At 34.3% G+C, this 12,458-nt stretch overlaps 3 protein-coding genes across 3 annotated transcripts in view; 1 reads left to right on the top strand and 2 right to left on the bottom strand.

Moving 5' to 3' along the window:
* Positions 1-841: 841 nt before the first annotated feature.
* On the bottom strand, positions 842-3,918 carry LOC107670687 (acylpyruvase FAHD1, mitochondrial-like). The gene is made up of 2 exons (XM_016463372.1): positions 3,698-3,918; positions 842-1,680 (listed from the first exon to the last, which is right to left on the bottom strand). The coding sequence occupies exon 2, from the start codon at positions 1,650-1,652 to the stop codon at positions 993-995; it is 660 nt and encodes a 219-aa protein (XP_016318858.1). The 5' UTR covers positions 1,653-1,680; positions 3,698-3,918; the 3' UTR covers positions 842-992.
* LOC107670686 (acylpyruvase FAHD1, mitochondrial-like) lies at positions 2,859-3,702 on the bottom strand. The gene has a single exon (XM_016463371.1). It carries the CDS (start codon positions 3,667-3,669, stop codon positions 3,010-3,012), a length of 660 nt encoding a protein of 219 aa, XP_016318857.1. The 5' UTR covers positions 3,670-3,702; the 3' UTR covers positions 2,859-3,009.
* Positions 3,919-5,311: 1,393 nt separating the features above from the next.
* The window catches only part of LOC107670680 (hydroxyacylglutathione hydrolase, mitochondrial), an 8,058-nt gene continuing 911 nt past the window's right edge, over positions 5,312-12,458 (top strand). The window contains exons 1-8 of the mRNA XM_016463364.1: positions 5,312-5,445; positions 8,648-8,811; positions 8,886-8,950; positions 9,070-9,187; positions 10,953-11,061; positions 11,635-11,738; positions 11,920-12,021; positions 12,112-12,191. Coding sequence (XP_016318850.1) covers positions 5,376-5,445; positions 8,648-8,811; positions 8,886-8,950; positions 9,070-9,187; positions 10,953-11,061; positions 11,635-11,738; positions 11,920-12,021; positions 12,112-12,191 — 812 coding nt within the window. The 5' untranslated portion in view covers positions 5,312-5,375. The remainder of the gene's footprint in view (positions 5,446-8,647; positions 8,812-8,885; positions 8,951-9,069; positions 9,188-10,952; positions 11,062-11,634; positions 11,739-11,919; positions 12,022-12,111; positions 12,192-12,458) is intronic.

Here is a 12,458-nt window from a genome sequence, read left to right on the forward strand (position 1 = left end):
TAATGTTTTTGAAAGAAGTCTTATTATGTTCACCAAGGCTGCATTTATTATATCAAAAATACAGTAAACACAGTAATATTTTGAATATTATTACAATTTAAAATAACTGTTTTCTATTATAATATATTTTAAAATGTAATTTATTCCTGCTCAAGAAATATTCCTTATTATTATCAATGTTGGAAACAGTTGTGCCGCTTAATATTTTTCTGGAAAACTGTGATACTTTTTTTTTTTTGTATTCTTTGATGTTCAGAAGAACAGTATTTATTTGAAATAGAAATCTTTTGTATTTAATGCATCCTTGCTGACTATTAATTTCTTTAAAAAAAATTATAATGCACTCTAAAAAATGCTGGGTTAAATACAACCCAGTGCTGGGTAAAATAGGGACAAACCCAGCATGATCTGCTGCTCAAGAAATATTCCTTATTATTATCAATGTTGGAAACAGTTGTGCTTAATATTTTTCTGGAAAACTGTGATACTTTTTTTTTTTGTATTCTTTGATGTTCAGAAGAACAGTATTTATTTGAAATAGAAATCTTTTGTATTTAATGCATCCTTGCTGACTATTAATTTCTTTAAAAAAAATTATAATGCACTCTAAAAAATGCTGGGTTAAATACAACCCAGTGTAATCTAGTCAATCTGTTACCATCTGAGATGTGTAAAAACAAAGCTACTCTGATTAAAGTGCATTTAGACCTGGTAAAAAGTTAATTCTACACATTTTAACTTCCATGACCAGCAGTTGAAAGTGAGAAAGCAAATCAACCTCAGATAATTTTTCAGAAATAGAATGGTATAAGATGGCCTCAAAATATGATGTAGTCAGATGCACATTTTTATTTTCAGAAAAGATAAAACATACAATGTTCCCCATTCTGGTGATTCTAAAATCATTGTGTCGTTATCATACATTGTATTTGCATTATCAACAATCACAATGGTTGTGCTTTGCAGCGAACTGTCTTTAATTCTAGTTCAAATCAACTTTTTCGATCAACTTTAAACGTCATGGTCACAATGCCATCAATCCCAGCTTGAAGTTCATCTTGTTCCTGGACACTTGACACTCCTTTAGGGGTCCCAGTGAGAATGAGATCACCTTCTTCCAAAGAGATGATCTCGCTGATGTAGTTTATGAGATACGGGATGGAAAAGATCATCTGGGATGTGCTTCCATTCTGCTTCACAATATCGTTCACTTTCAACCACAGATTGATGCTCCCCGGGTTGGGGATCTTCTCCTTGGGAATAAAGTCACTGATCGGGCATGAGGTGTTGAAAGCTTTGGCCAGGGTCCATGGAAGACCTTTGGACTTGCATTCGTCCTGAATGTCCCGAGCTGTCATGTCAAGGCATAACACATATCCAGCCACATGCTCCATGGCTGAAGATTGAGGAATAGCAGTTCCTCCTTTACCAATCACCACCCCCAGCTCAACTTCATGGTGGAGGTTGCTGGTGTAGAAGGGGAGCAGGATAGGAGACCCTTCCCTAACGTAAGCAGACGGGGGCTTCAGGAAAAGCACAGGTTCGCTGGGAATTGCATTTTTGAGCTCGATGGCGTGATCTGCATAGTTTCTCCCGACGCATATAATTTTCCTTCCCCATTCCCAAAAGCGGGCAATATTCCTTGCGCTCATTTTGGAGTTAAACACCAGGCAGCGACACCTGGTTGGGTTTGTCCCTATTTTACACAACACTGGGTTGTATTTAACCCAGCATTTTTTAGAGTGTAATTTAATTGACCCCAAACCTTTAAATGGTAGTTTACATTTGATCTTACTTTTCCTGTTATAGGTCAGTAGTTACAAAAGTGTAATTAATTTGGTTACTTGATAATGTAAGAATCACAAATGCTGATTTGATCATTTCTGCATCCCCACTTGTTCATGCAGAGATAATCTATTAGATATTGTTTAGCACATTTACCACTTGAAATAATGTTTGTATTAACAAATTTAGAACAATACCATTTTGGAAACTACTGCTGCTGTTTCTGTAGATCACTGTTTGTTTGCTAAGTGCAGAGATTTCAATCACTAAACCTCGTCTGCATGTAAACTGCTGGATTTTTCTGCTGTTACATATTAATGGAAACCCAAGAGTGTAAAGTTCAAAGTCTAAAATCCTCCATGAACATCTTCTTTTAAATGGGATTAATGAATACATTGTTTGTGTGAATGAATATGTAATGGAGCATGGTGTTACTTTAAAACTATAAAGTACGTTCATACTCTATGTAGAGGTCAATAAAAGCAACCTATGCCAGGATTGCATAAGAAATGTTTCTATTTCTGTTTGTATATTGTATTTTATTTGCCTTTTACAGGAAACGGGGTTTAATTATTTAAGGAAAAAACAAGCTATAAGCATTTCATGTTGATGCTGACCTCTGATTTACTCCCAGTGAAACCACATCTGATTTTTCTGATATAACAATCACAAATGGCTAATAACTAAGTAACTCATTTTGCCTACTATTATATGTTAGACTTACGTCCTCAAGATTAAACTATGCACAGCGTCGTTATTCAGGTGTCATAATTTGACACAAGTGCAACCACATGCAGATTTTTCTGCATAATGTGAGGCTGAGCTGCTGTTTTCATGTTGCTTCTTGTAGCTGGTATACCATTATGTCAATAATCTAGTCAATCTGTTACCATCTGAGATGTGTAAAAACAAAGCTACTCTGATTAAAGTGCATTTAGACCTGGTAAAAAGTTAATTCTACACATTTTAACTTCCATGACCAGCAGTTGAAAGTGAGAAAGCAAATCAACCTCAGATAATTTTTCAGAAATAGAATGGTATAAGATGGCCTCAAAATATGATGTAGTCAGATGCACATTTTTATTTTCAGAAAAGATAAAACATACAATGTTCCCCATTCTGGTGATTCTAAAATCATTGTGTCGTTATCATACATTGTATTTGCATTATCAACAAACACAATGGTTGTGCTTTGCAGCGAACTGTCTTTAATTCTAGTTCAAATCAACTTTTTCGATCAACTTTAAACGTCATGGTCACAATGCCATCAATCCCAGCTTGAAGTTCATCTTGTTCCTGGACACTTGACACTCCTTTAGGGGTCCCAGTGAGAATGAGATCACCTTCTTCCAAAGAGATGATCTCGCTGATGTAGTTTATGAGATATGGGATGGAAAAGATCATCTGGGATGTGCTTCCATTCTGCTTCACAATATCGTTCACTTTCAACCACAGATTGATGCTCCCCGGGTTGGGGATCTTCTCCTTGGGAATAAAGTCACTGATCGGGCATGAGGTGTTGAAAGCTTTGGCCAGGGTCCATGGAAGACCTTTGGACTTGCATTCGTCCTGAATGTCCCGAGCTGTCATGTCAAGGCATAACACATATCCAGCCACATGCTCCATGGCTGAAGATTGAGGAATAGCAGTTCCTCCTTTACCAATCACCACCCCCAGCTCAACTTCATGGTGGAGGTTGCTGGTGTAGAAGGGGAGCAGGATAGGAGACCCTTCCCTAACGTAAGCAGACGGGGGCTTCAGGAAAAGCACAGGTTCGCTGGGAATTGCATTTTTGAGCTCGATGGCGTGATCTGCATAGTTTCTCCCGACGCATATAATTTTCCTTCCCCATTCCCAAAAGCGGGCAATATTCCTTGCGCTCATTTTGGAGTTAAACACCAGGCAGCGACACCTGCAACCGGAGATAAAATGACCTTTGGTCGCTCGACAACGAAGGGCGGTCAGACCCGTTAGTACAGTGCGAATTATGTAACTCTAGTTACATAGTGCAAACAAATCGAACAAGAAACTGATACGATTGTGTGGAATTAAGTCCAAAAGACATCACTTATTTTGAAGCCGTTCACCACAACTACCGACCCGAAAGCGACATTAAGATTCCTACTACGGAGAAGGCTTAGCTTATGAATATTAAATAGTTATCGCTAACGTTCTTGAAATCCGCCCTATAGCGAACGCTGCGTTATTGAATATTAATTACGTTTTTCTGACGCCACTAGTTGTCCCTCATTAATGACAAAAGCTCGATTTATAAATCATCAGTACTATCCTGGTAAAACCTTTATTGTGTCAAAATTCAAATGAAGTACAGATGTGAACTGTACTTTCTGTGACTCACAACCAGAAACGGTCTTGCATCTTTTTTTGGCATTGTGTTCATACCAGAAAACGTTGGCAAGACTTTTGAAAAACAGTTCATTGTAAACTTCAAACATGATGACTTTGATCTTTTCTAAAGATATTTTGTTTGGATTTTTCACTTTTGAGGAGCAATATGAAAAGGTTTACTTTCTTTGCTACCTAATTATTTTGCTTGTAAAAATATTTTATTCACAAATGCAAGATTATGAAAGTCACCTCCCAATTTTCTCACTTTATAGAACATAGTAAGATCTATATTAAATCCTTGTCTACCTCCTGTAACAAAAAGGCAACTAAAACTTTGAATGTATGCTCACTTTTTGGTGTTTTTGTATCATTTTTATGTTTTGTAGGAAAGATTGTTATGTTTATTGTTATGTGATCTGTTGAATTTTTTTCTATTTATTTATTTATTATTAATGTAATTGTTTTTTTTGTAGTTGTCAAATTTGTATTATTATTTATTATTATTATTATTATTATTATTATTATTATTATTATCTCTCTCTCTCTCTCTCTTCTGAATTTTAATTGCTATGTATTGTTTGGCCATCCTTGAACCACTGGCTCTTTTCCTTGGCATATGTTTTTTCACTTTTGTATTCCCTAAGCAAGTGTTTAATAATAATAATAATAATAACAATAATAATAATAAAAGATCGATTTATAAAGATTATTTCGATGTACTTTTCCATTTCGTTATTCGGCAAGGCCATCAACAAAAACCTTTTTAGGAAAAACAAACAAACAAACTAAAAATAGTCAAAGCTGGTGAGAAATGTGAAAGAGACATTTATATCATATATGTGCGTTATGAATATTAATAATACTTTTAAAATGAATTTCCTTAATATGTATTATTGATCTATTTGTTACATCCATCATAAAATATGTACAAATATTTTATTTTTGTCTTTTGTTCTAATTTAAATTTTTGTAATCGTTTTACCGCTTACTGTAGTTAGCTTGTACTTCATTGTATTGATGATATTCTGGAATAAAAAAAATAACATTAATAATAATAATAATTTAAAAGCCAAGCCTGACGTCAAGTACAGCGTGGATTACGGCAGCACGCGCGACACTCCTCCGATTTGGATTGGTTAAACGAGGGGTCAAAGTTAAAAAGTGGGCTGATTAGCACGCTAAACCAGACTTTCTGCTTCCTCCCTGTGCTGACTGAGATATCAGACAGCTGAAGTCCTGGTATGTGGTTCAGGTCGCTGGCGGTGAGTGCCTGCACTCTCGGTGTTCTCGGAGCTGTCTCGCATAAATTCGGTATGTTTACACGAGCATCTCGACTCGCGCATGACCAGAAGGGCTTATTTATGGATATGTAATCACATGTCAGCGCTGTCACAGAACCTTTGGAGTCAATGTTTTGATTATGATTTAGTATAAGAGTTGTTCCTTATACGGAGTCGAGTTACATCATCCTAGCTGTTGACATACGTTAGCGAGCATAAAATGTTGCTTGCACGATTACAGTGATCGTATAATATATTGAATGCAACATGTCGCGCGTTAGGAGGGACGTAACAGTTAATTGTAAACACTGTATGCTTTCTGTTTGTCCTGCATTGTGCAATTGAAAGCTGCAAAACCATTTATCAAACATTTCTTAATTCTCACTTGTGTGGTGTTATTAGGCGTGTATTTGCACTTATATATTGTTGCTCTTTTGTTAGTTTTGACTGCTTGTATTGTCCTCATTTGTAAGTCACTTTGGATAAAAGCGTCTGCTAAATGACTAAATGTAAATGTAATGTAAATGTATTGCGATAATGCATTATTGTTTACAGTATTGCATAGATGCAATATAGAGAGAATGACCCAGCATCAAAACTTTGAGCATAATAGATATGTATTTTCCAGAGATCAATTAGGCCGATTATGAATTGAGCCCTAAATGTTATGATTTAAAATGCACACTAGTGGGCACAATTGTGCATGCAGATGATTTTTAAACAAATAATCATCCCCACAGTTTCCACAAAAATATTAAGCAGCACAACTGTTTTCAACAGTGATGATAAGAAATTTATGTTTGAATTTATTCAAACATATTTGAATAGTATCTTAAGTATCCTCAGATCATCAGTTATTTGAAATTGTAATAATATTTCACAATATTACTGATTTTACTGTATATTTGATCAAATAAATGCAGTCATGGTGAGCATAAGAGACTAATTTTAAAAACAATTTTTTTTTATTAACGGTAGTATAGATCAAAACTTTCCAAAATATATCATGTTAATTAGGGATGCACGATATATCGGCCACCATATCGGTATCGGCCGATAAATGCTCATTTTTTCTGTTATCGGCCCGATAAGAAAATTTGGCCGATATCTTAAAGCCGATAAATAATGCATTATTTCCTTCAGAGACACTTCAGATGTGCGCTGTTCGTTTGCAGCCTTTTGTGCAATTGTACGTTGTAATATTGTGTTTATTTGATGTATATCTGATTTATCTCATATAGAATGCGTTTGGTTAAGTTAAAAGAGCGCTTCAGTTTACCGGTGGGCATCTTTAGCTCAGCGCACGCAGCTCAAACAGCAGTGCACAACATTAATAACTATGATTGGGAATGTCGTGTATATAACATTCTAATGAGAACATTATTATAATAAAACGTTGTGAATTCTTTGGGTTTAGTTGCTGTGTTTCAGCGCGTTGTTATGGGAAGAGCGCATCCACAACAGGATCACACATTCTGACTATAGCACGCAATAACTGCGTCATTTTGTACATATATAAGTTGTAATATTATGTTTATGTTGTATTAATATTAATCTCAGGATGCATTTCCTTGAGTTAAATAAGCTGCCACCAAAACGCTTCAGTTTACCGTGGTCATTCAGCTCTTCAGCTTCAGCATGCGCAGCTCAAACGGCTGCTATTTAAAACCGTGGTATTAATTTGTTACTTTTTCAAAATCATTGATACATTATTAATAATAACAACCACTTGTATTTTTCTCTTATTATTTTCATCAACAATATGGTTTAGTAATTAAAATCATTTAATTATTGTCCATGCAGAGGCTATTCCGTTTTATTGATCTATGGCGAATTCATTTTGATTCTTTACACGTGTAATGATGTCCAGTGACTTGTTTGCATTATTTATGCATTATTTTATTTATTTGTAAGACTTTTTTATGACTAAATTTGGTAATGGGAGAGTAAAATTATTTTTAAAACGTACACCGTTCAAACTAGGCTGCTTATGTTGAAGTGTTTGGGATGTGGCTTTTAATGATGAGACCTTTTTTGTAATCAGGCTCTCAAAAAGTATATAAAAATTTGGATATAGATTTATCGGTTATCGGCTTTCAAAAATAAAGAATTATCGGTTATCGGTATCGGCCAAAATTTTCATATCGGTGCATCCCTAATGTTAATAGTTTCCACCAAAATACTACATTTACTACAGTAATTGTTACTTATTGTAGTTGTCATTTGCCATTGCCATTTTGTTCAATTGCGTTTATCACTGGTCATACCAGTAGGCCTGTCGCAATAATCAATATATCGACTTATCGTGCAATATATGTACATGACCTCAATAATTTTTTGTGACGCAATATATCGCCCATTATATTTACTTAAAAATTAATGTTACTATGTTTTGCACATTCCACTTGAGCCTGTCTTTTGCAGCTTCTCGTACATAACGTGATGTAGTCATGAGGTGCTAGTTACATTTTTTTTTTTAAATGCTTCTACAAAAAAAAAAAGTTTCATCTGCAGTTATGGCCTTGTTTAGGAATCTGTGCCTTTGTGCATACGGACATCTGACTGCTAAGTAGTGATTGTGTTTCTCAGCAATAGTGTGCACCCTTAACTTACAGAGAAAAGAAGGTCCGGGAAAAATCTGTAGATGGAAAAATCTCAATACAAGTTCTTTGTGCATTTTTCTTTTTTTCTACTTGTTACTGCACTTTTTGTTAGAAAATGTTTATTTATTATTTATTCAGGTTTTTTAAGGTGTCTAATATTTTGATACTTAATTTCCATGATCTAAATATTCTTAAAAATTTGTTGTCATTTGGAAGTGTGTAGGCCTTCTTGCATTATTATGCCATTACATTATGATTATATATTCAGTGGCATAAAATGGTGTTTAAAATGACAATAATTTCGCTTATCGCAATTATTTCTGTCGCAATATATCGCACAACAAAAAGTTGTTATCGTGACAGGCCTACATACCAGGCTAAAATATTAAAACTGGTGAACCACTTTTGGAACATGGACAATGAACTTAACCAACTTATGACCATAAATAACCAGCTTTTACCAGCTAGAAAAACATACAAAATTTGTTGTACAGTAACAAAAAATTGTAGTGACTGAAGTATTTTGGTGGAAATTATGGTAACCATGGTATGTTTTTCATGCAATCTAAAATGATGTAAATCTATTACTCACGCTGGAACATTTACTGATCGTGAATCTCTGTTTTATAGTTCCCACAGGCTTGTTTCACTCCGCTCTTAGGAAGTCATCTCTGGTGGAACAGACAGACATGAAGGTAGAACTGCTGCCTGCTCTCACCGACAACTACATGTACCTCCTCATCGATGAAGACACGAAGGAAGCAGCCATAGTCGATCCAGTAGAGCCTCAGAAAGTAACAATACTTCAATGTGCGCATCACACATTACAGACTGTATACCATGGATTCATAATTGTCATCTGTCTCAGGTTGTAGATGCGGTCAAAAAGCATGGTGTGAAGCTCAAAACCGTCCTGACAACTCACCATCACTGGTGAGTCAGACTTAGAATATATATATATATATACACTGTATATATGTGTGTGTAGCCTATATGCTCTGATATGACAAAATTTGAGTGGGAAAAAAGATTTGATGTTTTATAACTTCCAGGGATCATGCAGGAGGTAATGAGAAACTGGTAAAGCTCATGCCAGGACTGACAGTTTATGGGGGAGATGACAGAGTGGGAGCTTTAACTCAGAAAGTCACACACTACAACACTTTCAAAGTAAGTCTGATTTACATAATACAGTGCTGCTTGTGAACCCTTCAGAATTTTCTATATTTCTGCAGAAAAATGACCCAGAAGATCATCAGATGTTTCACACAAGCCAATCAAACAAATGAGACAAACATATGTGACCCTGGACCACAAAACCAGTCTTAAGTGGCTGGGGTATTTTTGTAGCAATAGCCAAAAAAACATTGTATGGGTAAAAATTATCGATTTTTCTTTTATGCCAAAAATCATTAGGATATTAAGTAAAGATCATGTTCCATGAAGATATTTTGTAAATTTCCTACTGGAAATATATCAAAACTTAATTTTTGATTAGTAATATGCATTGCTAAGGACTTCATTTGGACAACTTTAAAGGCGATTTTCTCAATATTTAGATTTTTTTGCGCCCTCAGATTCCAGATTTTCAAATAGTTGTATCTCAGCTAGATATTGTCCTATCCTAACAAATCATACATCAATGGAAAGCTTATTTATTGTAATAATAATAATAATGTATAAATCTCAATTAAAAAAAATGTTGACCCTTATGACTGGTTTTGTGGTCCAGGGTCACATACTTGCTTTGTCATTTATTTATTGAGAAAAATGATCCAATATTACAGATCTGTGAGTGGCAAAAGTATGTGAAATATCAGTCCTGCATAACGGCTTGTAGGAATTTTAGCCCATTCCTCAGTACAGAACGCTTCAACTCTGTGATGTTGGCGGGTTTCCTCCTATCAACTGTTTTTCAGTTTCAATTTCAATTGGAAAGAAAATATTTTTGTCTCATTTGTTTGATTGGCTTCTCTTTGTCTACATTCAGGACTTGTGTGAAACATCTGATGATGTTTTTGGTTATATTTATGCAGAAATATAGAAAATTCTGAAGGGTTCACAAACTTTCAAGCACCACCGTATATGCTACTGATCAAACGTTTGGGGTCAGTATGATTGTTTTTTTTTTTTTTAAGTAATTCATATTTTTATTCAGCAAGGATGCATTAAATTGATCAAAAATGACAGGAAAGACATTATTAATGTTACAAAATACTTATATTTCAAATAAATTCTGTTCTTTTAAAGGGGTCATATGACGTTGCTAAAAAGAACATTATTTTGTGTATTTGGTGTAATAATGAAATATGTTTATGCGGTTTAAGGTTAAAAAAACACATTATTTTCCACATAATGTACATTATTGTTGCTCCTCTATGCCCCGCCTTTCTGAAACGAAGAGAAAGGAAAAATTGAAATTGCATCATATGACCCCTTAAAATTTCTATTCATCAAAGAATCTTGAAAATAAATTATCATGGTTTCCACAAAAATATGAAGCAGCACAACTGTTTTCAACATTAATAATAATCAGAAATGTTTGTTGAGCAGCAAATCAGCATGACACTGAAGACTGGAGTAATGATGCTGAAAATACAGCGTCGCATCACAGCAATAAATTAAATTTTACAATATATTCAAAAAGAAAACAGTTATTTTAAATTTTAATAATGTTTCACATATTACTGTTATTACTGTGTTTTTGATCAAATAAATGTAGCCTTGATAAACATAAGAGACTTCTTTATAAAACATAAAAAATCTTACCGACCCCAAACTTCTGAATGGTATTGTATAATCACATATGTGCATAAATTGGATTTGAGTGCAGCTTAGCCAATCAGAATCATCCATTTTATACTGCTGGACACATTTAAGATTGTAGGATTTGTCAATGTTATTATTTTCTTATGTTTTTTTTTTATTATTCCAGGTGGGCTCCCTGAATGTAAAGTGTTTGTTCACGCCATGTCACACCAGCGGTCACATCTGCTATTTTGTTACAAAAGAAAACAGCACCGAACCACCAGCTGTGTTTACAGGCAAGACATATTTTACATACACTACCAATCAAAAGGTCGGAGTAGGTACGTTTTTTTTTTTTTTTAATGTTTTTGAAAAAGTCTCTGCTACTCACCAAGGCTGCATTTAAATGATAAAAAATACAGTAAAAACAGAAACATTGTGAAATATTATTACAATTTAAAACAACTGTGTTCTATTTGAATATATTGTAAAATGTAATTTATTCCTGTGATTAAAAGCTGAATTTTCAGCATCATTACTCCAGTCTTCAGTGTCACATGATCCTTCAGAAATCATTCAGATACGATTTTCTGCTCGAAAAACCTTTCTGATTATTATCAATGATGAAAACGGTTGTGCTGCTTCATAATTTTGTGGAAACCATGATAATTTTTTTTTTCAAGATTCTTTGATGAATAGAAAGTTTAGAAGAACAGCATTTCTTTGAAAAATAAATATTTTGTAACATTATAAATGTCTTTACTGTCACTTTTGATCAATTTAATGCACCCATAATGAATAAAAGTATTAATTTCTGTATGACTGTATTAACAATCAGTCGTTTTTTGTTATGTTCACATTATAAACAGGCGATACTCTGTTCGTGGCCGGCTGTGGAAAGTTTTTTGAGGGTACCGCTGATGAGATGTATAAAGCCCTGATCGAGGTTTTAGGCCGTCTTCCTCCAGAGACGGTAACAATTCCACCATCTAAACTGAAATCTCTGCCTTTTTCCTATAAAATGCTACTGACTGATCATTTATTATTAAAGGAATAAATGCAATTGAATGCTATGCTATCTTCACGGTTACAGAAATAGATGTTTTAGGTCATCTAAAGTCACGTTCTTAAGTTACAATTTGCTTTTGTTTCAGCGTGTGTACTGTGGTCATGAGTACACCATCAATAATCTGAAGTTTGCTCGGCATGTTGAACCAAATAATGAGGTCATCCAGAAAAAGTTAGCATGGGCTAAGGTGTTTAACTCTTCTTGAACTCGTATTCACTTTAGCAGCAAAAATGATCATAGCACAGGTTTTTGAATAACCTTGTCTTACACCGATTAGGAAAAATACGATAACGGAGAGCCAACCATTCCCTCTACACTGGCTGATGAGTTCACATTTAACCCCTTCATGAGAGTGAGGTATGTGAAATAACTCCTAACTATACATCATATAAACCTTGCACCATCTTTGACAAATGGGTTAACTTCGAATATTACGATTAAAAAATATGTTGGTTGGAAAAAGGAAAAAAAAAACACACACACAAAGATAAAACAAATAAAAATGTGAAAAACTATTCTTATTAAAATGCATGAAAAATATATAATTATAAAGAATAAATAAATTAATATTAATATATATATATATATATATATATATATACACACACACACACACATATACAT

This window comes from Sinocyclocheilus anshuiensis, unplaced genomic scaffold, assembly GCF_001515605.1.
Source record: "Sinocyclocheilus anshuiensis isolate Anshui unplaced genomic scaffold, SAMN03320099.WGS_v1.1 scaffold1165, whole genome shotgun sequence".
Classification (NCBI taxonomy): domain Eukaryota; kingdom Metazoa; phylum Chordata; class Actinopteri; order Cypriniformes; family Cyprinidae; genus Sinocyclocheilus; species Sinocyclocheilus anshuiensis.

What these genes read in the sequence shown, in the direction of transcription:
- LOC107670687 (XM_016463372.1), bottom strand. Translation starts at nt 1,652, where the DNA reads ATGAGCGCAAGGAATATTGCCCGCTTTTGGGAATGGGGAAGGAAAATT.
- LOC107670686 (XM_016463371.1), bottom strand. Translation starts at nt 3,669, where the DNA reads ATGAGCGCAAGGAATATTGCCCGCTTTTGGGAATGGGGAAGGAAAATT.